Below are 26,820 nucleotides of genomic sequence, written 5' to 3'. Positions count from 1 at the left end.
CATGGGAGGCATAAATGGAATTGAGGAGATAATGGTCTGGTCTATGAATAGGTGGATGGTGAGGAGGGAAGTGTGAAGGGCGCAAGACGGGGACCAGCCCTTCAGGAGAGGAGCGAGTTCAAGTATGCGGGGAGGACTCAATGAGAGATGGCGGAGACGATGATGGAGAGGTTGAGCTCGCGCCAGCAGCTGCACTGTGGCCCAGACGAGTTAGCGGCTTCCTCAAAAACCGACCCACGGAACCCAGCCGAATTTAACAACCTGCAGCCCAATCGCTCATTACGAAAGCCGTTTTCTGCTGCAATAGAGGGGCGGTCTTAGCTGCCCCTCCCCTTTCTTCCTTCACCACGCCTCCCACCAGGCACCTCGCTTTTTCCTTTTCTTCTGTGATACCCACCTTTACCCGACCGGCAGCAAGTACTGCGATCGACTTTTCTGCCGCACTTAATTTTTCACCCACCCTTCGCATCAGCTTCAGCACATCAGCCCGCACCTACGCGCGCGGTTCGTCCAAGCCAAAGAAGATGCCTCCCAAGAAGAACGTCGTAGAGGAGAAGGTGCTCCTCGGCCGGCCGGGCAACAGTTTGAAGAGCGGCATCGTGAGTAGGAGCCCTCGCGCTGTGGTCGTCACGTTCTCACGTTAACAGTAGACGTCAGGTTGGGCTTGCGAACGTCGGTAAATCGACGCTGTTCCAGGCTATCACGAAGTGCCATCTTGGTAACCCTGCCGTAAGTCGCACTTGTACTTCAGCGATGGACGCGCATTGACCCGCGCAGAACTTTCCGTATGCCACAATCGACCCCGAAGAGGCGCGTGTCATCGTCCCCGACGAGCGCTTCGACTGGCTTGTCGAGCAATACAAGCCCAAGTCGGTCGTGCCTGCCAACTTGACCGTGTACGACATCGCTGGTCTGACCAAGGGCGCTTCGACTGGTGCCGGTCTTGGAAACGCCTTCTTGTCGCACATCCGCGCCGTCGATGCCATTTTCCAGGTTGTGCGGTGTTTCGACGATGCCGAGATTATTCACGTCGAGGGTGATGTCGACCCTATCCGTGACTTGGACATCATCAGCGAGGAATTGCGCCTCAAGGACATCGAGTTCACCGAGAAGTCGCTTGAGAAGCTCGTCAAGGAGACACGGAGAGGCGGTCAGAGCTTGGAGATGAAGAAGCTCAAGGAGGAGCAGGCCACCGTAGAGGAGGTCCTGCAGATGCTGAAGGACGGTAAGGATGTCCGCCGGAAGAACTGGAGCCCCAAGCAGGTATGTCACAAAATTTTTCCTCCGTGCACACGCCTCCGAAAGATGAAAAAGAGCGATTGCTCTATAATCCCAGCTCTTTGATGCCCTGTTAACGCCAGGGCTTCATGAGATGACGTCCGATTCTGACTACCTCCTCTCACTCAACATGCTCGAAAGTTGCTCGTGAGAGTTCCACGCTAACTGCGTCAAGGTCGAACACATCAACCCACTCTTCCTTCTCTCCGCGAAGCCTGTCGTCTACCTCGTCAACCTCAGCGAGAAGGACTACATTCGCCAGAAGAACAAGCATCTTCCCAAGATTGCTCAATGGGTGAAGGAGAACACCGAGGGCGACCCAGTCATCCCCGTTTCCGTCTCGCTAGAAGAGCGCCTCGGTGCCATGACTGAGGAAGAGGCCGCCAAGGAGTGCGAGTCCCTCGGAACCCGGTCGGCACTTCCCAAGATCGTCACTACTATGCGCAAGGCCCTCAACCTCGGCAGCTTCTTCACAACTGGTACGGATGAGGTCCGGCAATGGACGTTACGGAATGGCACAAAGGCACCGCAGGCAGCTGGTGTCATCCACGGTGACTTCGAGAAGACGTTCATCCAGGCAGTCGTGTACAACTACAAGGTATTGAGAGAGGAGGGTGATGAAGCATCGGTCAAGGCCAAGGGAAAGATCATGACCAAGGGCAAGGACTACGTTGTTGAGGATGGCGATATCCTGCTCATCAAGGCCGGTGCTGCCAAGGGTTAGATCTGAAGTATCTAGTCTTTTAGTGGGTTCTGATGCTTCGGCGCCCGGTAGCTTGTGGCCGATCTCTGGTCTCACGATGGAAGCGCTCCTGATGAGCGTGTGACGAAAACAAAAGTCAAATAGACATGTCCGCATTTGAAAGCAAAATACTCGAAGCTCTTACAACTGTTCCTAGTCTCTAAATACTGTGATTATCATATACTTTGCATCATGGCAACTTAGCTCTCCCTCTTCGTCTCCGGTGCAAGCATCCAACTGTTCCCACACACGCAATGCTTCGCAACCCCCATCAACCAACTGACATGCGTCTGCGCATACCCGGGCAACCCCAGCATCACATCCTCCATGTACGCCCCACACCTCACACACTTCCTCAACTGCTTCTTCCTCTTGCCGTCCTCCACAGGCACAACGCTCTGAATGCTATCGCTCCTGCCGCGCCCATTCTGCCCGTCCCTACTCACAATAGGGTGCGTATGCGTGCCCGTCCCGCGGATAATCATCTTCTGACAGACGTCCACGGTGTGCGTTTCGAACCACGTGGCTGCGCGGCGCGAGGGCGTGAGCCCGAGCCATGTGGTGTCGAAGAAGAGGATCTTCGCCATGTCGACCTTGTCCGCGAGACAAGTGCCCTGGCCGCCGTGCTGCGGGGGGTCCGCGAACAGCGTGTCAGTGACGAGTCGTCTGGCAGCTGGGAACAGCACGGCGGGGATGCGGCCGAGGAGGAGCTCGCGCTCGATGGCGTCGCGGTCGTCGGCGCTGCAGTTCGCTTGCTTGTAGCAGCTGCGGACGAGGTGTTGAGCTTCGCTGATGAGGTGCTCGAAGTGGCGCCAGTCAAGCGGGGCCTCCGTCAGCGCCTGGTGAAGCGGGTAGTACAGTTTGCGCATCTCAGGCGACGAGTTGTTATTCTGGATGTACCCGTATGCCGTCCTTTGGACCCACTGTATGGGATTCGCCCAGAGCTTCATCATCATGCGTGGGAAACTCGACAGAAGGATCAACAGCGCTGGTTTATTCATGGAGGCGAGTTTTTCCTGGAGGATGGCGGGCGTGAGGAGGGAGGCGGGCGTGGACTGGAATTCGTGGCCTATTTGGAGGAGCTCGTCGATTAGGTAGACCATGAAATGCATGATCCAGCGGCAGATGCCGATGAATTGGGGGACGACCTCGGGGCGGACGGCGGCTTTGTCGATGTTGCCGTGCATGCGGGCGATTGTCGTCAGTATCTGCGTGACGTATTTTATGTTGAGTACCATCCATGCCAATTTGCTTGTCAACGACCGATCCACGCTGTCTTTGAGACCAAGGAGGTGCAGCGCGGAGAGGGTCTTTACGAAGAAGGGCGAGCGACCGAGGAGGATTAGGTGATTCTGGTTTGTGCCGTCGTCGACGATGCCGCAGTCGACTTTTACGTTGAGCGCCTGGAACATGAAAAGGATGAAGTCGCGCTTGCGGTCTTCGCTGAGCTGCCCCATGACGGAGAATATGTCGTCGCTGCAGAAGTATTGGTTTGCTGCGGTGGTGTGCTGGAGGACGAGGGCGGCTAGTGCGGCGGAGGCGGACTGGTCCTGGTCTTTGTCGTTGACTGCGAGTGAGCCAAAGTTGTATTGCGTAGGATGTAAGTTGATCTTGCCATCGTGTTGCAGAGAGGCAGCAATGCAATGATTTGGGGATAAAGCGACGTTGAGTGGGGAGTCTAGCGTGGGGAACGTGAACCCGGCCTGGGCCATTGATGTGACCTCCTCGGTATTGTAGTCCGGCGTGATGGTTTCTTGCGTCTTACGCCTCTTGAGTTCGATGGTACCATCACTGTAGCAGAAAGCGAGGATCATGCTATACCACAGCGGAACGCACGAGAGGATGACTTGGTTCATCTGCGTCATGGTGTCCGCTTGTCTCCTCAAGTGCCAGACCGTGCGCGCAGGCACCGAATTCACGCTCTTCTTCTTCGACGTCACCTTGTCAAGACTGGCGTGCAACTGATTCTGCTCGGAATGATGCACCTCCCATTTCGCGACTATGCTGGAAGGGCTTGGTTGTGGATGTGTCGGATCAACTGTGATCATGTTTGGCGGAGTTACAAAGATAGCTTGGACGGTAGGTACGGATCCGTCACCGTCTTCAGGGGTGATGGGGAGGAAATCGAGATGCGTTAATTGGGCCGAGACTGGAACCTTGGATTCTGAGCCGCCTGGAAGACCGCTGCTGTCGATCATGGCAGGGTGGCATTCATCCTCGGTCGCGAGTTCGGTTACCTGAAGTTCTGGCTTTTCGTACACCTTTGGAGGCGCCTGACCAGCGGCCGGTGGAGGAATGTTCCATACTGCCTCTATACGATAGAGGTGTAGACAATGAGACACATCGTAGGCGACCATCAGAAGTTTATTGTCTGTTTACGTTAGGGATTGTGCATGGCAATGGCGTATGTCATACCGTTGTTTGAAGCAAAAGCAGCGTGCGTAAATGTATCTTTCGTCGATAGGACGGTTCTCAATGGAACAAATACCTCTGACCAGCTGCTATCTGGTTGTTGAAAACGGAGCTTAAGGTCACCCTTTCTCATCAGATACACCAAGCATGCCTTTTGATCGACAGCGTGGTGCATGTCTCGAAACATTTGCGAGGTGATGTTGAAACTCCACTTCTCACCACTCTTACTTGCCGACCATGCGATGTGGTTCTACAAAGATCAGCATCACTGCCAGTAAGCAGATCCGAAGCTTCTGACCTTCTGCTCATAAGGGTAAATCGCAAGCCAATGCATACCCACTACAGCATCGATCTCGTTATCTGACTGAGCCAGCTCTGTCCTCGTGAAGTTCATCCGGTCCAGAACCATAGCACAAGAGAAAATCAACACATGGCCGGCCGCATTCACCACAGCGAGATCATTGCCGAGATGACTCCAGGACAGGTGCACCAGAGGAAACTCTTCGTTGTGATGCGGAATATCGAGCTGAACGTCTGTACCTAGGTCCCATGTCTCTGTTGAGCTGACCCGGGCGAAAACTCTTAGATTTACGCCGAGGCCGTCTGGGGTGATGTAGGCGAGGCAGCCATTCTTGGACCATGCTATCCTCCTGCAGCAAGATTAGCCTGGCGTGAACAACAGAACATCATCGAGAACTTTAGACCCCGTTATGATTAGAAACGTCATGGAGATTTCGCAGCAGTATAAGTTACTTACGAGCAGCATCCGCTGGTAGCTAACTCATCCAGTCTCTTTGCAAGGCCTTTCACGGGCGGGGCGGCTGTCATATTCATCGGCGGCAGGGCGACCTGTTCCGAGTCCCCAAAGAGATCGTCGACATCCATACTGTTATACGTTTGGTCCTCCATTGTGTTCGACAGGGTATGTGGTGAAGAAGTAGAGCAAAACTAGGCTGAAGAACACAACACGTAAGGCAGAAGTGCTCCCTAGCGCAGAGCAAACAACATCGGATTGAAATCCAAGTGGCGAAGAGCGCCGGGTATCACGAAAACCGATGGTGAGAAACGATAGGAAGCTACCGTGGATTGTGAAGCCATGTGCACCAGTGTGAGAAGGTTAAACGATGCGAACGACTGATTGGTGCGGGTCTTAGCGCAGCGCTAAAGGGACTAGCAGTCTTTTCAGCCTCATCTGTGGCGGTGCGTGAGCCTTTCGTGAGAGTCTCGTGTGATGCACGTATCCGCTCTCACCTCGGAGATGGGTTACAGCGCAAAAACCCAAGTGTTAGATCATGATAGAAACAACAATTACAAAACACATTCCAGACTGACGGGGTGCCTGGCTTGTTGCCCTCCAACTTGTTTGCCAGAGCGGGTCACGAACCGTGGATCGCAAGACAGCAGACTCGAGTCCACCCAGGTCCACATGTGCCAATGCGGCGCAAACGAAGTCTGCTCGTGCTCTACTTGGTCGCAGTGTGCCAGAGACGAAGGCCAGCAGACAGCGCAACGTGTCAGCGCAGTTGCGCTCCACACGATCGTCTCTGTCGCACATGACGACGAAGCGTGCAAGCCGCAAACCGAGACCAGAACTGACATGATGCGCTTTGATTAATACAGCAGCACAGCATGCACAATTGCCGACTAAAAGGCGAGTGGAGCAGCGCAGCTCGTGGGAACCGGAGGTGTAAACAAAAGGCGCCCGGGCCACTCGTGCGGTTTCCAACATGTCGTCAAGCGATACCCCGTCATCCCTCTGCGCCAACTGCGACCCAACCTCCTCCCTTTTAACACGACCGCACCCCCCTCCACGCGCGCCGCAACGCGCGCCAGATACATGCACAACTATCGCGCTAAGCTCCGCGCACTCATGAGATAGCAAACGCACCCCGGATCCCGGCGCTCCAACGACTTGCGCAATCCCCCCGACGTGCGGTGCGGTGACGGCGTCTTTCGCTTGCTTTTGCGCTCTGCAAGCTGCCTGCCGCTGCACATCACAACCAAGCAACCGCCCCGACCGTGCCGCCTGCGCCCTCGAGCCATCGCTGTTACCTATTGCATTCCTTCCTGCAAGCTCCCGGGTCGCGCCTTCCGCTACTCATCATGACCTGGCCCACGACACAAGCGCCCAGCTCACCATTGAGCTCTGCACCTTCCTCCGCACCTTCTCCTGCCGCCTCCGACTCGAGCCTCTCTGAGCTTTCCGACTCTGAGCTCTCAGAGATGTCACGCTCACTCGCTCCCCGCCGCTCGTACCCCTCCCCATCCTCCTCCAACCGCTCTTCCGCCAAGGCGTCGCCCGCGCCCGAGAACATGCCCTCACCTCCCTCCAGCAACGACGACGACGACCGGCCACGCAAGAAGCGGAAGGTGGGGGACCCAAAGGAGCGCACGACCCAGCGTCTCGACCTCCGGCGGGACCTGACGGATGAGGACAAGCCGCAGCTTGACCGCCTTTTGAAGACGCTCCACAAGAAGCGCAAAATCGTCGTGATCGCAGGTGCTGGCATCTCAGTCTCGGCAGGCATCCCCGACTTCCGATCTTCTACCGGCCTTTTCAAGTCGCTGCGCGACGAGCGCAAGCGCATTTCTTCTGGCAAGGAGCTTTTTGACGCCTCTGTGTACCAGAATGATTCTTCCACGTCCAATTTTCACGAGATGGTGCGCACGTTGTCGCAGCAGACGAAGAACGCCGAACCGACCGCTTTCCACCATCTTCTTGCTACCCTTGCCCACGAAGGCAGGCTATTGCGCCTGTACACTCAAAACGTCGACGGCATTGATACATCCCTCCCACCCCTAAAGACCCAAGTGCCTCTCCCTAAGAAGAACCCCTGGCCAAAGACCGTACAGCTTCACGGCAGCTTGGAATACATGGTCTGCTCCAAGTGTCACACAGTTTCCGAATTTGATTCGGAGATTTTCGACGGACCAGCTCCGCCCGCCTGCCCGAGCTGCCACTCTGATGATCTGGCAAGGCAAGCTGTCGACAAGAGAAGCCACGGGGTCGGTCGTCTGCGGCCACGTATGGTGCTTTACAATGAGCACAACCCGGACGATGAAGCTATCGGGGCCTGCTCTAAGGCTGATTTGCGAACAAGACCTGACGCCGTCATTGTTGTTGGCACAACTTTGAAGGTACCTGGAGTGCGACGGATCGTACGAGAGATGTGCGCAACCGTGCGAGACCGGAAGGATGGCGTGACCATTTGGATCAACAACGAACCCGAGCCTAAAATCAAAGAGTTGGAGAACATATGGGATCTGATCATTCAGGGACCATGTGACGAGGTCGCGCGACAAGCTGCCATGCAGAAATGGGACGATCCCGTCCACAAGGAGGTTACAGATGATGAACTGCCGAAGCAAAAACCTTCCGTGGTGATAGGAACGCCCAAAAAGGTTCTCAAGATTCAAGGAATGCCCACGCCCGCTCAGAGCCCGCGCATTGGCCCACAATCGCGGGACTTGCCAGGAGAGCCAGAAACACCTTCCAAGACCGCGAGAGGGACGAAGAGGGCTTCCGAAGGTGCTTTGAAGGTCAACGCGTTCAAGCAGTTGAACGGAAAGCCCAACGCCAAACCTCAAACCAAACGGGCAAAGGCTCAGCCCAAGAAGAAGACGGGCGCAAAGAGCAAGGCCACGAAGGTGAAGAAAGAGACGAATGTGGCGATAACAAACACCTTCAAACAGACGAAAAGCACTGCGAAGGTTGGACCTGCTCTGCTCAAGGGCAAGCTGGTTGCAGTACCCAAAGAAGAGAACGCGGACTCGATCGAACTACCCAAAAGGTCTCCCTTGACCCCACGAAGGGATGGAGCCAAATACACTGTGTTCAAACAGCTGTCGGCTGCTGACTTCCGGTACAACCTCTGCATGGAGCGTCCTCCAGTGGAACCGTTTAGCAGCCCGCTCAAGCCGCGAACGCCAAGTGAACAGATTCGACAAGAGAACGATCTTTTCCATGCGACGCAATCAACGAGCGAATCGCGTCCATCAACCGCGGACTCGACTTCTTCACGAATGAGCATTGGAAATCTGCTGAATCCGGAACCCGTATCTTAATACACCTCGCATTTTAAGGCGTTATCAACCGTCAATGGTTTATTTCTTTCTGCGACACGAGTAGAATTGTCGGATGAGTTATTGTCAGTCAGCGGCATACATGGCGTTATGAGATGCAGAAAGATTCTGCGTCCTGTAGTATAGGAATGATGGATTTGTCATATTCTTGGTCTTTTTTACTTTCAGCTGCACAATACCCCGTATCATATCCCGGCCATAGCTCTGGCAGAGGGAGTGCTTTAAAGGGGAGAGTAAGCTGCACATCGCAGCGCGTTCTATGGCTACTTTTGAATCAAATTCGCGAACAATTTCTTGCCGTGTGCTAGTGATGACTCGATGTTGTTACTGCCACAGCGTTTATATGTGAAGAGCTCTAAATACAGCTTGAAGAGAAGATTACCTGCCAAATGGCACTCCAGGAATGGCAACAGAGGGCCTTTCGTGGCCGACTTCGATTCTGAGGATCTTTGATGTGCAATTAGGGCGTCTTGGCGCTGTGCTTTCGAGCCGAACGTGTGTACCTTCCTCCCTCCTTCATCTACGTACGAAGTAGCAGTTGACCTTTCGGCTTGGTCTTGATGTCAAATTTGTTGCCACTCTCCTTTCGTTAAGATAACGTACAGATTGCTGCTATACCACACGGCTGTGAAATCTTCACGTTACGTCCCGGACATCCAGACCAATACCTTGCATCGAACCTTGGAAACCTTAGCTGGCTGGGCAACTTTGCTACGTCTGCCATTTTGAGGATTCCAGTCCTTGGATGGCACCACTACTGATACTCCGCAATCTTACGTCAAATGATATAATTATCAAGAGCTTGGAACGCTTCGAGGACCCGAACACGAAACAATCGAAGGCGACAGCGTTTCCGTCGGCGATAAAGAATGCCCAAACGATAGCACCGTCGGCGCCTGAGTTGGGACTACATGTTCAAACATTCAAGCGCCGGGATGTAGATGTTACGCTCGCGCCATTCGAGTCGTATACTCTACAACCCCAAACTATCGAAGAGCCCAACCCAAAACCATCCTCAACGCTATCAAGCACCACTTTAAGAGTCACGATTGAAGATGAGGAAAGACAACGCTTTCGTATCGACACTAATCCTACCTACACCCAGAAAGGTTCTCGCACGTTCACACCCCTCGCTCCCAATCCCTCCAACAGCTACACCGCTCTGTACCATCCAACAGCGCCTACGGCCCACTTAATCATCCATGCACATCATCTCCCCAACTATGCGAAGTGGATGCAGTCCCTACCCGACACGCTTCCCTTGTCCGCCATCAGCATCCCCGGAACGCACAATTCGCACACGCACTACCGCGCCTTGCCCTCAGTCCGCTGCCAAGTCGTCGACATCAAGACGCAGCTCGAAAACGGCATCAGATTCCTAGACATCAGGGTACAACCCGCCAGCGCAACAGACACCTCAAAACGAGATCTCTACCTCGTGCACGGCGCCTTCCCCATCAGCCTCACAGGCGCAAAGTATCTCGACCCCATCCTCACCGCATGCTACTCCTTCCTCGAGCAGAACCCCAGCGAAACCGTCCTCGTATCTCTCAAGCGCGAGGGCGTAGGCAGTGCCACGGACGCGCATCTCGCCGCCATCCTAGAGGAGCACTACTTCGCGCCCTCGCCAGAGAAATGGTACACCGGCGCGCACATACCCTATCTCCAGACCGTCCGCGGCAAACTCGTCCTCGTCCGCCGCTACGACATCCCATCCGCCCAAACGCAACGTGGTCTCGACGCCACAGACTGGCCTCATAATGCCACGCACGCCCTCCACGGGCCCTTCTGCGTGCAGGACTACTGCGAAATAATGCACCCCGGCGCTATACCGGATAAACTCTCACATGTGAATGCGCACCTTGTGCGCGCGGCGTCTGTCACGCACTTCATCCCTGGACTTAATACCGATGCGACGAATCCTATTCCGTCGGGCCCGCTGTATCTCAACTTTTGTAGCGGGAGTAATTTCTTCCGCGTGGGCACGTGGCCGGAGAGGATTGCGAAGGTGGTGAATAGGGGGGGGTGGAGGAGTGGATTTGCGCGGGGCACCATTTAATTGTACCTATTGGGGATCCTCAGGAGCCTGGGACCACCAGTATGGCAGGGGATGAAGAGGTGGGCGGTTTCGCAGGCATAGAGGATGGGATTAGGAGGGTTAAGGAGGGGGACGGAGGCGCGGGCGTGGTGGTCATGGATATGGTTGGCGAGGGGGGAAACTGGGATTTAGTGAGATTGGTTGTGGGGTTGAATATGGGGGTTTTGGAGAAGGTGAGGAGGGGCTTTTGAGGGTGAGGTGGTGATAGCTTCACGTAACGCCGTCCTATACAGAATCACATCCGATTCTGATCATCAAGGACGTCTGGCGCCGTAGTGAGGCGTACGCATTCATGTCTATGGATCAATTTGAGACTATAGAGATGAGACGTAAGTTCGGCCTGCCGCATCCGGAGTTTTGTTCCTTCTTGTGGGGTGGTAGTGACTGGGAGAGGCGCAAGGGCGTGCGTAGGATGTGTAGTTTTTAGCGTTTGCGGTATCAAAGATGGGATATTCTAAAGATGGGATATATCGGTGTCGAAGGTATACACCGCCGGTACAACAGCCCTCAATCCATCGCCCGCCTACGAATCCAACAACTTATGCTTACTATCGCCTCTCTCCAGCGGGCCCCCTCATAACCCCCATCTCCATGTCATTGCCCCGGTCTACAGCTTGATATCCACCATGTCCCTGATATCCTCCATGCCCTATATACCCCGTATCCTCCCCAAGCCCCCTGATACCCTCCATCCTGCCCGCCCGCCCCGTCTTTCTGCCTCAAACTCATACCCGTCAGATTAAACCTATCGCTTCCCGCCACCAACGTCGGCACATCGAGCTCCTTGCCTCGCCAGGGGCCTACACCGCGGCCCTCGGCAGCCATGCGCTGCACCTGGAAGGCATTGCTCTCGACCCACTCGAGGCGCTTGTACGCGCCTTTGCCCGTGCGCAGCTGCCAGTGTGCCGCAGCCACAGGCAAGATGGTGCTAGTCAGTATAACCATGAGGCCGAGCCCGATAAGGAGGCCGAGTCCCAGAACGGAGAAGCTCGTGTGGGCTTTCGACCGCATCTTCACACTGTCGCATAACGCTTTCATCCCGGTGCTCTCTGGCTCTTTGATGAATCTTAAAATGCTGTTGCTAGCACCCGGGATGTGGTTTCCGACGTCAAACTCTGGGGGCTGCGCAAAAGCGGGAGCAGCACGTTGCAACGCGGCGAGGCTGACGTTGAAGAGATTTGAGACTTCTGTTTGCCAGTGGTTGGAGGGGAGGGCGGCGGAGAGACCGAATTGGGTGCCGCCGTCCCAGAGGTAGTCGTTTGCTATGAGGTTTTCGCGGCCGATGAAGATTAGTTGGAAGTTGAGTTGTGTGACTGGATGGTAGTTGTGAGTTACAATGGTGTGAACGGGAGGAGGGGGTACGTACACCATATCATCTTCCACATGAGCTGGAAGACGGCTTTCTGCGTGGGGTTTAGAGCCGTCAGATTCTTGTCTTCGTGCGGAATGCCGTAGATGCCCGTGTACGGGGAGCAGAATGATCGATCAACGGTGCAGAGCTGGTACCGTTGGCGGCATCCGAGGAAAGATCGCGGATGGGTCGCTTTATAGCTGTCGTTGTTATAGGAGCTAGCTGAACCAACGCTGTGGTTCGTTGCAGTGAACCAGGGATCTTGTATTGGCTCTGGGTACGCAATCCTGGAGGTCAGGCCCATCAGGGTCACATCGGCGTCTTGAATGTCGAGTTCGGGAACAGGATTGAAGAGCGGTGCATAAGAGCCGTTGTAGTTCACGAAGGAAGTGGCAGATCTGTGCCGGATTAGAGACTGAACCATGAAATCGAGTGGTCGCTCGAGTGTGACGTATCGCTTGAAATTGCGCCATGCGACGTTCGAGCAATGCCGCGGGAATGAACTTACTTTATGTCGTACGCAGCGTCACCGTACTTGAGAGAATTCCTCGTGAGGCAAAAGAGGAAGGACGTTTGTCCAGTCTCGTCAGTCCCGAATTTGTAGCATATGCGCTCCTCCTCCCTGGGTACCTGTTCATCCCAGCGCCCGCCCGTGCTGATATCCATGTGTAGTTCATTCGCGTCGCCCCATGGCGTGGCCCATGGCTCTGCATCAACAGGCACACAAGTCCAAGTTTGACGCAAGGTAACAGCACTTTCTGGTAAAGTATTGATGCCGAGATCGAGATCGGATCGAATACCATCCATATCCGCTGTCATCGCTGTTCCGTTACAGACCTTCTCGTTGAACGGGCACGGTTCCGAGCGACTGACGTTGTAGGGCAAAGTAGGCAGTGTGTAGATCTCGCACGCGTTCGAAGAGTTGTCGCTGGTCTGGGCGTAGCATGATCGTGCATAGCTAGCACTTTGACGATATCCGTATCTTGCCATGACCACCAGTCCGTTGAAAATCTCGAAATTTCCCGGTTTCTTGAGCTCTTCCGTAAGCACCACGGATTCGTTCTTGGCGACCTCATCCATCCAACCGCATTTTCCCTTTACGGCGAGAACAGCATCGCTGCCAGCAATGAACCTTGAAGAAAGACCACCAAGAGCGCCGATACCGGCGGCGTGGACCATCGCGAGTACGATCAGCCAGTACGTGCGACCGAAGGCATTGACTCTCGAGCCCTGGTGAACGGCGCCCACTCTGAAGAGCTTCCAGCCCAAGCTGGCTTCCGTGTCTGTGTTGCGGAGGGCCAATTGGATTTGGTGATAGGTATCATCTTGATCCGCAGACGATGCTTTTGATTGATGGATGATGAAGCATATGATGGACCAAAGGTAACTACCAGCAAGCCTAATGAAAAGCGCAAGAAAGGCAATCAGGATCAAACCCCATTGTGTGGGCAGTGTCAATGTCGACTGAGCGTGTTGCTTGTTATCTAAGCGGGTTAGCGGCTGAACGAGAGTGAATGAGATTGAACTAACTGACCGAGGTTTACCCAGAAACCGCAATGGAATCTCGTGCAAGTCTCCCACCACATAGTGAAAGGTCGTGGACAAGCCTGGATCGAGAGATTTAGCGAGGACAAGGAGAAGTGGATTATTAGCGCGTCATCACAATAGTGCGTGAGATGAAGAAAAGGCAAGGCTGCAAGGCTAAGGATGCTGGAACGTGGGGAGCTCGTGGTTTTGTTGTCGTTGCATAAAACTAGCGACTAAACTATGACTGGCAAGTAAATTGCGAGTCGCAGGTGGACCACGCTTTTGCCTTCTATGATAGGTGGATTCGCGGCCCCCACGGCTCAGAACCAAATGGCTGAGTAGGGCTGACTTCTATTCTAGAACGCGCCAAGTCGAATCCTCTACTTCAACTAGTCGACGTTCGTGGTGGGTTCAGAAGACGCCCTGTGCGGTCAATGCCAGGGCGAAATCATCGGCTGCAAGGCCGACAATCGCACTGGAAACACACTGTGCTTGCGAGTGGCTTCACCCTAGGATGACTTTTGTTGTGTCAAGAGATGCGGGGCGTAAGTTAGCTTAATAGCGTGCATGTCGCCCGTTCAGCCGAGCTCGATGGCTTGCAATGCGCTGATGACTTCTTCTGCGACTCCTCCCTCTTCGACCACGATCTTCACGACCTGAGAGATCAGTGCCCTCTTCATACCACCCCTTGGAGGCGTCCAAACTCCAGAGGTTGCGAGAAGCTCCCGCTGTGTTAACGCATCGGCGCTTGAAGCTGGGACGGTTCCACCAGTGGCAGAATTCATCGAGTTCGGCACGCCTGGAGGTGTGAGGTGGGATGGAGGGTCGATGGTTCGAATAGACACTATTCGTGCACGTGTAGACGAGGAGGTCGCGTTCGCGCATGCAACTGCGAGCACGGCATCCGCGACGGCCAGTTCCTCCATGCACGGGTCGAAGATGATGTTCGGCCCTACAGCCATGGCGAGCACAATTACGGGAGGCTTGTCCTCAGCGGCCCCGAAAAGGCTTTTGCCCTCGTTCTTGGGATAAAGGAAGACGGCAGCATCCCAGTCGTCGTCGAACAGCGGGTCCTCGTCCTTTTCTGACTTCAAGGCCGGCAGGCGAGACGTGAGGAGGGCAAGGTGGGTAGTCATGGACAGGAGGGCTAGCGGGTAGGAAAGCGGCGGCGAGAGGAGGAGAATCTGATATAAGTCAGCTTGAATCGCGTAAGAGGAAGGAGCCACATACATCGATGTATAACTTCCAGTGGAAGCGGCTGTTGATGTACAGTCTGTCCTTGAGCTCCCCACTAGCAAGCAAGCTCTCGGTGAGCATCGAGGCGAGGAAGACGGGTAGCGGGTCGTCGTCGCGGAAGCCTGGAATCTCCACGCTGGTCTCAATCCACGAGTTCTGTCCCTTGCCCTTGCCATGATTCTCAGCATCGGTGTCGCGCATTTCTGCATCCCCCGCCGCTACTGAGAGTGTATTGCCCCGCGCATCGGGGGAAGGCCGCCGTTGTGACTTTTCCACCTCTGCTTTGACGCCTACTAGTGCTTCGGTGCCATCCTCGAGGGCGATGCGTGCGCTTCCGTTCGCTCCAGGCAGCACGTCATACTCTGCGCGCATAGACCGGAAGTCCTTGGGACCCTTGGTGTGGTCGAAACGGATGGGGGGTGACTGGACGAGGGTCGATCGCAGGAAGGATAGCTCGGCCGGGGACAGGGTGACCTGCTGCGGCTGGTTTGGCGCCATGTTGTCTCAGTGGTGTGGTACCTCGTGGTGTTGGCTGCAGCTGTACATATTTTTGAGAGGTCAAGCGCGTGGTTCTTTCCAAGCTCGGGCCTAGCTTGAGTACGAGTAGCGCGTCATGCCGCTTGCGCTGGCACAAGTCCGACCGCTTCTTTAGTTACGGGAACTATGCTAGCAGCAAACTTCTCTGAAAGAAGCATTCTCCCATTGCCTCACTTTCTGTGTACAGGACAACACTCGCTGCCTGCCCGCGGCTATGACGTTGCAGTAATACCAGTGCCCACGCGACCTTGTACCCTGTCACACGCGCCGAATCGCCGCAGCGCCGCGGCATGCCATCCCGCCAGATGCGGAACAGCAACAGCAATGGCATCGACAAGCTCGACTACCATCCTACCCGCCCCCTTCTCCATAGCGACAACGAGTCCGCTCCGAGTCGATCATCGCGAGACACGAGCTACGCTGGCAGCTTCTTCGAACAGGTGGCAGAAGGCGTCATGGAGCGCGACCGCGTGCGTATCCAGCGCGAAGCTGTGCGATGGCTGAGCTTCATTTGGGCCCTCATCAACTGCCTCTGCGCTGGTAGCATCACTGCCTACTCGCTATACGGCCATCTGTTTCAGTCGAGGCTGCACTACACCCAGTTCCAGGTCAACATCGTCAGCATCACTGCCGAGCTGGGCATGTATTTGCCTGTGCCTGCCTTTGGCTACCTCTGCGATCGCGTCGGCCCCGGCACTCCATCCGCTCTATCTGGTGTATTATTTGGATTGGGATATCTGCTAGCTGCCTTTGCATACAAGAGCGGGCCTCCGCCGTCTGCGGGCGGTCATGGCTGGCCGTTCGGCGTCATGGTACTGTCGTTCGTCGCGATAGGCATGGGCACGAGCTGCATGTACCTCTCGGCCGTCACAACGTGCGCGAAGAATTTTGGACGCGGAAAGTGGAAGGGCATTGCTTTGGCGGCGCCCATTGCTGCCTTTGGCCTCAGCGGGTTCTGGCAGAGTCAGGTCGGCAGCAGGCTGCTGTACGATGTGAAGCCGGACGGGACGAGAGGCGATGTGAACGTCTACAAGTTCTTCCTGTTCCTGGGCATCACACTCTGTGTTGTCGGCATCATAGGCTTCTTCGCCCTGCAGATCGTAAACGAGGAAGAGATGATAGACGAAGCAGTAGATGAATTGGAACGATCAGGTCTGCTGGCCCACGACGAGTTCTTCACCCAAGCCGCCAGCGTTCACGGGTACGGCACCATGGAGCCTCGCGAACTCTCCGACTCCACATTCGACTTCCTCCAATCCGAAGCCGAGCGCCTGAAAGCCCAAGCCGAAGAAGAAGCCCGCAAGAAGACATGGCTCCTGAACGAAGAGACCAAGCGCTACGTATCCGATCCAACCATGTGGTGGCTCGCAACCGGCTTCTTTCTCGTCACCGGCCCCGGTGAAGCCTTCATCAATAATCTCGGCACCATTATCGGCACCCTCACTCCGCCTCACACACAGGCCACTACCTCCCCTGCAACCCACGTCTCTATTGTAGCCATCACCTCTACCATCGCCCGTCTCGTAACCGGCACCCTCTCCGACATCCTCGCCCCCGTAGCCCCAATCCACCAGCATCGCCGTGGCCCTGACTCGGTCGCCAACTCTACATCCTCTCTCTTGCCGCAGCATAAGAGGTTTTCGGTCTCCCGCATCACTTTCCTCCTTACATTCGCCTTCATCCTCTCCCTCGGCCAATTGCTCCTCGCAAGCGGCTGGGTCCAAAACCACCCCTCCCGCTTCGCAGCCGTCTCCGCCCTCATCGGCTCCGGCTACGGCGCCGTCTTCAGTCTGACGCCCATTGTCGTCTCGGTCGTCTGGGGCGTCGAGAACTTTGGCACGAACTGGGGCATCCTGGCTATGACGCCTGCCGCCGGAGCAACTGTCTGGAGCGCGATCTATGCGACGGTGTACCAGAAGGGGGCTGACGGGGGAGAGCCAGGCATGGAGCGCGATGCTAATGACGTACTGTGCTACGGGAGGGGGTGCTATGCCGTGACGTTTTGGGCGATGGCAGTGAGTGTGTGGGTGGCGATGGGGCTATGGCTGTGGGCTTGGAGGGGCCCCGGCGGTTGGAAGAAGAGGGGGATTGCTGTCTGATCTAGAATTGCATATATGTGGGGGTGGATTGTACAGGAGATGGATGTGTGTTTGGACTTGGATTTTCTCTTTTACGACTATTGTTATGACAGCGTGCATTGCGGGTTTGTTTATCTAGAAAGGCTTGGCTGGGCTACTGGGATGGAGCATTGGCGTGGATGTCATGCTATACTACATACTGCATATTTCTTTTTTATATACCACAATCTATCCATTACTGTATGGGGAGAAGGAGAACACAGCGTGACGGTTGTTGAAGAGGTTGCTGTATCAAGGCACGTGATCGTCCGCTCTCCACGGTTGATAGTCTGAAGTCACAGAAGTGTGCGCCAACCTCTTGGAAGGGAGGTTCGCCATCTGCCCGCTGGTTACCAGCTACATTCATCCTGCCGCAGTAAGGGCATCGAGATCCTTCAACAATGTGCGCTGGGCCGCCACGCCAACGACTGACAATAGCTTCTTTTTCCTTTCAGAGTGCCCCGTAACGAGCATCCAATTCCAGGGGCAAGATCTTCGGCCTGCTTAGACTTTTACAAGCGGACAGGCTATCTACAATTCCTCCTGGTGCCGACCGACTTCATCTGTATCTCAAATCACTGCCAACGACCTTTACTGCTCCAAGCCGACGTACTTTGTTTCGAAAACGCCCGCATCGGGACCATCGCCCATCTTCGGTCGTTCTTTGATTTGGGGACTGCATTGCTGATTTTTCGGTAGCTCAGGATACGAAATGGGTGTTGCCCCATGCTACTCATTTTTTCCGACGTATTGTTAAATCGCTCAGAGTGAGCAAGTCAGGCATCCCGGGCGCAGACAACAGCTTGTTCACTTACGAGTGCATCGAGGCTAACAAGTGTCTTGGGCGATATAAGGGCGCTATTCTGTCTAACATGCTACGCTTTCATGGAGAAATGGCGATGACTGATTTTGCAATCGCGAAAGGCAAGGAAGTTCGTGACCCTTGGAACCTTGGAATGCTTGCTTTCGGCTAGCGCATATAGCAGATAAGTCCGTACAGGGGGCCGACCCGGGCAACTTCTTGTACTGTGTCTGCCATGCCAACGGTGGGAAGGAAGCGAATGCCGAATATGAGATCATTGAGGGGGCAAGTGGACGTTTCATAGTGTTGATGCCTTTTCGGCCCATCGGAAAAAGTGAGGAAATTTTTGTAAAGTATGGGTGGGTGCATGAAGTTCCTTTTCCAAGAGGGCTACAACTCGCAGGACCACAGCAAAGACTTCAATAGGTTTGGGGAAAAGTATGTAGCAAAGAACGAAGAATGGTGGGAGCAGTTACCAGATAGAAAGGATTACAGCATCGGGAAATATGTCCTCATTTATGGCAAGCCGGATCAGCAGGACGCCGAGGTTTGGGTTGGGAAGATCGCCGAGAAATACGAAGATAACAATTACGGTATCCAATGGATGTACCTTAAGGCCGAAGGTGACGAGAAGACGCACGAGGCGCTGTCCCGTACAAGACACCGCTTTCCCCTTCGGTCGTATAGAGTCTAAGTGTTTGGGGACGAATTGCCTGTTATCGGGATCCCACCAGAGGGGAATTTCGTCATGAAGTATCTCGCGGAGAACCCGGACTTGGTCGACGACAATGGCAATTCTCAGCGTATGGGGTAACCATTCAATGAAACTCGAGGAGACCTCACTCAATCCATGGGAGCTACCAGCTCGTCGCCAACTGATAGCGTTCAGCATCCGGCAGTGGCAGCAAAGAGTTATATCTAGCCTGGACATCTCAATTGGGGACAAAAGAACCGTCACGTCAAAGCTCTGAACGGACGAGGATGTATCTTGCATTTCAATTCTGAATCACTACGGTCGAGCTTCTTGATTTTTTAAAGCCAGTACTTCCGGCATTTCTAGCGCATGCCACTCCGGTTCCAACGCTCAGCGGTACTGCATCTGGTCAGCGAGTATCATGCGAGCGCGTAACATACTGCGTACCTTGACGAATCCGATATCTGCTGCCTTCTCTCGGAACGCCTGTCGGCTCATGTTGAGGCCATATTTGCGGATCAACCCAGCATGCTTCCTCTCGCCGGTGACGACACTACACCTTGGTTTCAGCACTGGCACATTCTACACGAAGCTGAACAAAATTCAGCTTTCTGGGAGAGCTTACCAGCTTCGCGAGCCTTTGCCGTATGTGCGCGGGCGCGAGTACCAGACGTTGTCGTGGGACATTTTGACTTGATTTCGATAGCCTGTTGGAGGATAGACGCGATTCCGTGAGACGAAGAGGGGTATATTGAGTGGTGAAATGTTTTTGTGCGCGATGGCGGGTGGACTCAGTACCTTGATGGTTACCTGGGGTGCGCACGGATGTTTGCCACAAACCACGGCGAGATGGAGGATTAGATCTTCCGATGCGATCTAGGTCTGCGACGTGGAATTGATGTTCGTGGTATTCCGGATTCTTTATCGTGTAGTCATTTGGTGATGAGCATTGGGTGAAGGGGCCGGCGGTTTCGGAATCTCACTTTCATCAACCATTGTATAGCACCGTGTTTACGATGGAGCTGAGCGAGCATTGCATTATTAGTTACCTCTCGGCATTTGTTAGCTTTTGTGTCTTCAAGTATGATTAGCCTTCTGCTGCGTTGAAGCAGCGAGCATGTAATGTATGCTTTTCTCTGAGAACTGATGCAGTGCCGACCAGGTAGAGCGTCCATTCGCTCCTATCCTTGATCTTCCGACCACAACATCCTTTCTCCATCAGCGACCAGAAATAGTGGCTGTCGGTAAGCCTCGCCTTCACAGTGAATAGCACGCTCGACTACGCTGTGGGGTAACGTCGGCCTCGGACATCAATTCAAGCACCGATCCGATGCATCTATAATCGGTTACATGTATATCCAACCTCGCCGACCACGAACACAGAGCCCAATTTCCACCGCAGCTGCTGAAGATCAGCTTGAAACGTCGTAGACAGGCCGGCAAATAGGCCGCAGTTGTTTGTCGACAGAACGAGCACGGGAAGAAGTCTGCCGAGCATGCACAAGTGATAAAAAGGCCCAGATCTCCACAATCTCCAAGGCCACATCTGCAACAACTGAAGCTTACAATATCTGTTCAGTAAGCCCAAGACAGCTCGCATTCCGGAAATCGTCCGCTGGGAGAGTGGGCTCGAGGCACACGTACGAGATTGGGCGCTGGTGTTGCACGAGCGGAGGAGGCCTGTTTGACGCTAGCTAGCCAAGGCATCGTTATTGCGAGTTATCTCCTATTGGATAATTGTCTTCACCGCACATGTGCTGTGTGATAGTGGTGTTGGCGGCCGTTGGTAAGAAAGACCCACTCCTACTGCATTCGGTTACGCTCGAGCAGTGTTAGGGCGTGGAGCGTCGTGATGACAAATGCCCAGGCTCAGGTACTTAGGTATATCCATTCGATATTCCCGTAGAACCTCACATTTCCGTGTAACAGTTGCAATTATCTAAATCCGTCATTTCTACGATCATGTCTGAGCAGATTATCTTCTACGACCTCCCGACCAAGCCTCCCGTCAAAGGATGGTCATTCAATCCATGGAGAAGTAACCGCACACGTGCTGTATATCCTCCAGCCGCTGACATTTCCAGTACGCATGGTCTTGAACATCAAGGGCATCGACTACAAGACACAATGGGTCGAGTACCCGGATTTAGTCCCCACGCTCAAAGCCCTGTACGCACCTCACCATCTTACCCCCACAAACAACTAACCCACCCAGCGGCCTCCCCCAAACGACCCCAATGACCCCGGCTACTTCACAGACTACACCAGCCCCGCCATCCGCTACGCCGACGGCACCTACGCAATGGACAGCTGGAAAATCGCCAACACCCTCGAGAAACAATACCCTCCCCATCCCTCCACCTGACCACCCCATCGTCGAAAAAGTGCGCAACATGCCCTGGTCAAACCCATCATCTTCCACCTCCTCCCCAAAGTCCCGAAGAACCTGCTGAGTGAAGTCTCAGCGGAGTACTTCAACCTCACGCGCGAGGAGAGCTTCGGCAAGCCCCTGCCGCAGCTAGAAGCCGAGGCAAAGGAGGAGGCATGGGAGGAGATGAAGCCTATTGCGAAGGATGTTGGGGATTTGCTTAGGGAGAAGGGGGCCGTTCTTTTGGGGAGACGGGTGAGTTTTGATTGTGAGTGAAATGTGTTGAGAGATGGCTGACAGGACGTAGTTTCGTATGCGGACGTCATTCTTGTGACGATGCTCAAGTTTATGGAGCTTTTGGATGGGGGAATTTTTCAGAGGTATTTGGCGCTGGATCCGGCGTTTCCTAAGGTATATGAGGCGTCGAAGAAGTGGTTGGCTAGGGACGATTATTAAGAAAGAGAGGGCTATTTACGAGCATTGCTGCCTGGAGACGTGCTCGCGGGTGCGGGGTTGAACGTCGGATGCAGAGGGGCCGCTGCTCGTTTCGTCCATGCAGATTGTCCCGCCACGGTGCGACACTGTTGTAGATCAGGCGTTTGAGTTGGAAGAATGCTAGCCAACTTCCGTGTCCCATGATTCATGATTCTGAGATTTTCTGATCGTGCTCCTTCTTCAGCCTCTGTCTTTTTACCGCTTTTGCATCTTTTGCAGCCCTCCGCGCAGCCTTCTTCGAGATGGTTGCGGTCTGACCGGGGCTGCTCGAGTTTCCTGGGATCCGCTTTGACTGCTTGAGTTCCATATCTAAAGGTTCGATCCGTGAATATGTCATCTGCAGCAGCGACAGGGCTTTCTGCAGCAGCTCTCGGTCGTTTTGAAAAGTGAGTGACTTGAGCGCATCCCGCCACGACAGGAAAGAAGGTAGATATTTGACTTCTCCTGGTAGCTTTCCCATATCCTCATCCCCTTCCAGGGCTGCAACGAACCACCAGATCATCTTGGTGCCCTTTCCGTTCTTCAGCGTGCGTATATGGCACATGAAAGGCTCTGTAAGGTTCTCGCACACTTGAGCCTTGTCAAGTACATCTGCGTGAGCGTCAACCGGCGTGGCTCTAGTCGGCATGGTGAGTGGCAACAAGCGACAGCGAAATCCGGTTTCTTCCATGACCTCGCGAACTGCTGCATCTTTGCGGGCTTCACCCTGGTTGCGGCGGCCTTTGGCGAAGTGCCATTCCCCAGAGTCTTTGTGTTGTATCAGGCATGTTTTGATGTCGGTGAGATCTGATAGGTCAAATAGGATAGCACCGCAGCTTTCAACGAACTTTTCAGAACTGATGGATTTGGTTTGAAGTGTGCTTGCAGCCATTGTCGTGTTTATGTGCGGACTTGGCGTAGGAGGGAGGGGTGCAAAGCTATTGTATGGTCCACGTTTGGGAGGCCGGCAACAACGTGAAAACAGTGAGAGGCCTCTGCATCAAATCTGAGAGCACCGATAATAATGGCCTGATGTAGAGCTCTGCGGCACGTTTGGCAAGCAAGCATCAACACCACATTTTCGCGATAGGTGTACACAGGCTAACGGTATTCGTACTAATACCTTCCACTTCGAGCCTGATGACGTAACTAGCAAGAGGAGGAGACAACGTTCTCACCCGACAGCACAGGTACTACCAGTGTCACTCACCCACAAGAATTGCTACGCAGCCCCTCATAGTAGTTCTATCTTACCATATACCTAGCTCACTAACCAGGAGCCTACACAGCAAGCTTGCGGAAGAAGTCATCAACGAGAACAAGCCTTACCGGTCTTGGCGATATCAAGATGGGGAACGCCGTGCTGCATCGATGCATGCAACACATGTTCGGTCCTCCCCCAGTATTGGAAGCTGTGCGAGGCCGCCCGCCAAGGCTTACACAGGCTGTTGCCTGATTGCGGCATATATGTGCTTTCAGACAGACAACCAATCTTCTCTACCTACCGCATCTTCCCCTTCTACCCCTGGAAGTCCCTCACCGTATGACTCATTTCCAGTTGCATCTCCGCTGCATCACTTCGTATCTTGGACGCAACTACAAGCTATAAGAGGCACCGAGTTTCACTTACTCCGCTCCACTTTGGTTCACCTCGACCTATGTTTAGGCCCCCCTTTTCCACCATCTGATCATATCTTTCTCCGATAACCTCTAACACCATGGCCTCTTCTGGCAGCGTATTTTCCCAGACCTTGCAAGACATCACCACCACCAAGTTGGAGGAGCTTGCTGGACAGCGCCTTGCTTTCGAGAAGCAATACAAGCAGCTGCTGGACAAGACCTCCCATTTTGACGACCGTCTGGAGAGAGTCTTTATCCTGGCTGATGGCATCAAGTCATGCCTTAGCGTTGTTACAGAGTCGTCAAAAGATGGCAAGAGCGGCCGCGTTGTGGTAGGCTCGACTGGCAATAAGCGCCTTGAAACAGACTTGAAGAACCTCGATCAGTTTCTGGAACAGGCCCGATATGATCCGTCTGTCTCGCCCAAGGTCCTCGAGAATTGGCAGAATATGCTTCTTCGGTATCTTTCCATCCAATCGGCCAAGTACCAATACGCAGGTAAGTCTATCCCCCGGTAGCTCGACGCATGTCTCACCCGCCTACAGATCTGTACGGACGGATCGTCACCGAGTGGCTGTCTTCAGAGCAATCTGCTCTTAGTGAAGACGACCCCAAGTCGGGCGACAGTTTCGAAGAGCTGCCCGGAGCGAAGAAACTTGAAGCCCGCGCCAAGTGGGAGAAAGTGGTCTTCGAGCCTGCTAATGTAAACGAAGAAGGGCTGAACGACTACCTTAAACGCCTCTTCTCTGTAGAAGAAGAAAGCAAGACAGACGAGGAGGGCAAGGAAGCAGACTCTGAAGTACGAACTGCCTTAGAAGAGCTGCGTCGCAAGGTTACTGCCTTCGAAAACAGTCTCAGCGGCTCCCAGCAGTTCAATGTCCAGAAGCTGAGATGGGTTGTTCAGGGCCTGCAGGCTTCTGACCTCCTATCTAACGAAAAGCGCGAGGTCCTCAAAGACTTCTTGAGCAACGATGTCATCTTGCACGAGATCGCAGATGTGCTCAACATGCGCATGGCTGTCCTGGGGCGATGGTCGTGGGGCGACCACGTCCCGCTCGAGGAACGACGAAATGTCAATGGCGGCTACAGTATCCAAATGCACGAAGATCTCTTGCAGGCTATCTTCCTGCATTACATTGGCGTAAAATGGTCCGTCTTCTTCAAGAATGCATTCAAGGATTTCCGCAAGGAGGCTTGGGAGACGAACCAAATCACCGTCCCGAAGGGTGACCGCCTCCGCCGTGAATACTACCTCGGCAGCGATGGCACCCAGGCTTACCCCAATCTTCAGAAGAATCGGGCTATCGGCCACCGGAAAACCTACTTCGCTCACCAGCTGCTCGACTACGAGCGTCAAAGCGTGGAGACGGAAGAGGGAGAGGAGGAAGCTGAATACGGAGGCTACGCGCAGCAACCTATGGCGGCGCAACGATTTGCAATGCACCAACCTGCGGCGATGCAACCACTTGCAATGCACCGACCTGCGGCGGCGCAGCAATCTATGCAGCAGCAGTTCACCACCGGTCGCACTAAACAAACAGCTCGTAAGTCCATTGGCAGGGCACGTCCCGCGCAATCAGCAATGCGATATGTTAGTAAGTGGAGGTCTTGACTTATGGCCGCTTATCAACCGTCTTCGGTTACGCGGTAGCCTTTACAGTCTTACCCGATGTTGACTTGCACTGACTTGAGCCCCGTCTAGGCGAAGAAGAAGTAGACATGGACTGTGAGGACTATTCTGATGAAGACGACGACACCGATGAACCAAAGAACCCGATGGCCGCGAAACAGAAGCTTGTTCACACCGTGGCCACCGAGATTGTTCTGAACACTCGCCTGCACGGGGAGTTGACATGCTTCCGTTCTACCTTCGAGTCGTGGAACCCTCTTTTACCGCATGAGACTATCCTTAAAGTGCTCAAGTTCTTCGGAGTCGGTGATAAGTGGTGCTCTTTCTTCAAGACCTTTCTCCAAGCTCCACTGAAGTTCGCGGACGATACGTCTTCGTCTCCGCGCCTGCGTCGCCGCGGTACTCCCGGGTCGCATGCGCTGAGCGACGTGTTTGGCGAGGTCGTGCTTGCGTGCCTTGATCTCTCTGTTAACCTGGAAACTGGTGGCGAGATGATGTATCGCCTCTACGACGACATCTGGTTTTGGTCAAAGGACTATGAGAAGTGCGCAAAGGCTTGGGATTGTGTAAAGCAATTCACCGCTGCTATGAATGTCGAGGTATGTTCCATCAACTCACCTCAAATGAAGCCCGTGGCAATGGCGCCACACTCCATCGTTATCTCAGGTTCACTAATTTCACCAGATTGACGATGTCAAGACCGGCAGCGTCCACATCTTCGCCGACAAATCCAAACACCAATCCACCGACGTAGACATGGACGGACGCCTCCCAGCCGGAGAAATCCGCTGGGGCTTCCTCTACCTCGACGGCTTCACCGGCCGCTTCGAGATCGACGAGAAAATGGTCGAGGGCCACATCGAGGAGCTCCGCACGCAGCTACAAGGCAAGTCCAAGAGCGTCATCGACTGGATCCAAGCATGGAACACCTACGCCGCCACCTTCTTCAGCTCCAACTTCGGCAAGCCCGCCAACTGCTTCGGCCGCGAGCACGTAGACAGAATGCTCGCCACGCACCGCCGCATCCAAGAGAAGATCTTCGACGGCGGGAACGTCGTCCAGTTCCTCAAGCAGACGATTGAAGAGCGCTTCCAGGTGGAGGACATCCCCGAGGGTTTTCTCTTCTTCCCCGTTGAACTGGGCGGTTTGGACCTCAAGTCCCCCTTCGTAGGCCTCCTCCAGATCCGCGAGTCCGTTAAGGAGAACCCCTACGACTTCCTCGACGAGTTCGAGAAGAAAGAGCGCAAGGACTACGCCGAGGCGAAGACGGCTTTCGACCGCGGCGACGTGGGGAAGAATCGCAAGGGCCAGGTGGAGCCTGAGTTTAAGCCTGCCACGGGTGCGGACGAGTTCTTCTCCTTCGAGGAATACGTTAGGTACCGCGAGGAGTATGCGCCGACTGCAAAGGCGGATATCATGCGCACGTATGGCAGCTTGATGAGGCGCCCGCAGGAAGAGTCCATCGATGTCAGCACGCAGATTCAGGACGCGACGTCGCAGTTGAATGGGCAGAGCAACCTGAAGGGCATCACGGCGTACTGGGCTGCCATGGAACCGTACTGGAAGTGGGTTGCGCAGATGTACGGGCCGGAGATGTGTGAGAGGTTTGGGGGCTTGAATGTCGTGGACCCGGGATTGCTGCCTATTGGCATGGTGAGTATGTTCCGCGAAAAGAGGATCAAGTGGCAGGGCTAGATGGGGGCTGTCTCAATGCAATGCTCACGAGGATGATACTGCGGATGTCTAGTTGGTACACTTAGGTCGTTTGTATGGCACATGAGATCTTTCAGCCTTGGGAAACCGTGTCAACTGTCTCCCTCCACCACGGACTATAAATTTCACACCGTACAC

The 26,820-nt window shown here is 54.4% G+C and overlaps 11 protein-coding genes across 11 annotated transcripts; 7 read left to right on the top strand and 4 right to left on the bottom strand.

Moving 5' to 3' along the window:
* Positions 1-524: 524 nt before the first annotated feature.
* Positions 525-2,002, top strand: OLA1 (Obg-like ATPase; the record flags this gene model as incomplete). The annotated part of the gene is made up of 4 exons (XM_056213918.1): positions 525-599; positions 658-729; positions 778-1,263; positions 1,454-2,002. The coding sequence occupies 4 exons, from the start codon at positions 525-527 to the stop codon at positions 2,000-2,002; spliced, it is 1,182 nt and encodes a 393-aa protein (XP_056071185.1).
* A 218-nt stretch (positions 2,003-2,220) lies between these two features.
* Positions 2,221-5,317, bottom strand: sin4 (Mediator of RNA polymerase II transcription subunit 16; the record flags this gene model as incomplete). Its single annotated transcript, XM_056213917.1, has 4 exons — positions 2,221-4,331; positions 4,556-4,682; positions 4,731-5,082; positions 5,190-5,317. 4 exons carry the CDS (start codon positions 5,315-5,317, stop codon positions 2,221-2,223), a joined length of 2,718 nt encoding a protein of 905 aa, XP_056071184.1.
* Positions 5,318-6,535: 1,218 nt separating this feature from the next.
* N0V89_005138 (uncharacterized protein) lies at positions 6,536-8,497 on the top strand (the record flags this gene model as incomplete). Its single annotated transcript, XM_056213916.1, has 1 exon — positions 6,536-8,497. One exon carries the CDS (start codon positions 6,536-6,538, stop codon positions 8,495-8,497), a length of 1,962 nt encoding a protein of 653 aa, XP_056071183.1.
* A 763-nt stretch (positions 8,498-9,260) lies between these two features.
* Positions 9,261-10,574, top strand: N0V89_005137 (uncharacterized protein; the record flags this gene model as incomplete). The annotated part of the gene is made up of 1 exon (XM_056213915.1): positions 9,261-10,574. One exon carries the CDS (start codon positions 9,261-9,263, stop codon positions 10,572-10,574), a length of 1,314 nt encoding a protein of 437 aa, XP_056071182.1.
* Positions 10,575-10,848: 274 nt separating this feature from the next.
* N0V89_005136 (uncharacterized protein) lies at positions 10,849-13,405 on the bottom strand (the record flags this gene model as incomplete). Its single annotated transcript, XM_056213914.1, has 5 exons — positions 10,849-11,067; positions 11,271-11,926; positions 11,980-12,362; positions 12,473-13,363; positions 13,401-13,405. The coding sequence occupies 5 exons, from the start codon at positions 13,403-13,405 to the stop codon at positions 10,849-10,851; spliced, it is 2,154 nt and encodes a 717-aa protein (XP_056071181.1).
* A 664-nt stretch (positions 13,406-14,069) lies between these two features.
* On the bottom strand, positions 14,070-15,225 carry RRP42 (Exosome complex component rrp42; the record flags this gene model as incomplete). Its single annotated transcript, XM_056213913.1, has 2 exons — positions 14,070-14,675; positions 14,722-15,225. 2 exons carry the CDS (start codon positions 15,223-15,225, stop codon positions 14,070-14,072), a joined length of 1,110 nt encoding a protein of 369 aa, XP_056071180.1.
* Positions 15,226-15,554: 329 nt separating this feature from the next.
* MCH1 (putative monocarboxylate transporter mch1) lies at positions 15,555-17,363 on the top strand (the record flags this gene model as incomplete). Its single annotated transcript, XM_056213912.1, has 1 exon — positions 15,555-17,363. One exon carries the CDS (start codon positions 15,555-15,557, stop codon positions 17,361-17,363), a length of 1,809 nt encoding a protein of 602 aa, XP_056071179.1.
* Positions 17,364-18,538: 1,175 nt separating this feature from the next.
* On the top strand, positions 18,539-18,877 carry N0V89_005133 (uncharacterized protein; the record flags this gene model as incomplete). The annotated part of the gene is made up of 1 exon (XM_056213911.1): positions 18,539-18,877. One exon carries the CDS (start codon positions 18,539-18,541, stop codon positions 18,875-18,877), a length of 339 nt encoding a protein of 112 aa, XP_056071178.1.
* Positions 18,878-20,966: 2,089 nt separating this feature from the next.
* Positions 20,967-21,521, top strand: N0V89_005132 (uncharacterized protein; the record flags this gene model as incomplete). The annotated part of the gene is made up of 2 exons (XM_056213910.1): positions 20,967-21,046; positions 21,263-21,521. 2 exons carry the CDS (start codon positions 20,967-20,969, stop codon positions 21,519-21,521), a joined length of 339 nt encoding a protein of 112 aa, XP_056071177.1.
* Positions 21,522-21,885: 364 nt separating this feature from the next.
* On the bottom strand, positions 21,886-22,611 carry N0V89_005131 (uncharacterized protein; the record flags this gene model as incomplete). The annotated part of the gene is made up of 1 exon (XM_056213909.1): positions 21,886-22,611. One exon carries the CDS (start codon positions 22,609-22,611, stop codon positions 21,886-21,888), a length of 726 nt encoding a protein of 241 aa, XP_056071176.1.
* Positions 22,612-23,437: 826 nt separating this feature from the next.
* Positions 23,438-26,664, top strand: N0V89_005130 (uncharacterized protein; the record flags this gene model as incomplete). The annotated part of the gene is made up of 4 exons (XM_056213908.1): positions 23,438-23,837; positions 23,885-24,883; positions 25,042-25,568; positions 25,654-26,664. The coding sequence occupies 4 exons, from the start codon at positions 23,438-23,440 to the stop codon at positions 26,662-26,664; spliced, it is 2,937 nt and encodes a 978-aa protein (XP_056071175.1).
* Positions 26,665-26,820: the final 156 nt, after the last annotated feature.

Source organism: Didymosphaeria variabile, assembly GCF_027946475.1.
Source record: "Didymosphaeria variabile strain IMI 356815 chromosome Unknown scaffold_4, whole genome shotgun sequence".
NCBI lineage: Eukaryota > Fungi > Ascomycota > Dothideomycetes > Pleosporales > Didymosphaeriaceae > Didymosphaeria > Didymosphaeria variabile.
Note: the sequence above shows the minus strand (reverse complement) of the source record. Positions and strands in the feature narration are given on the sequence as shown.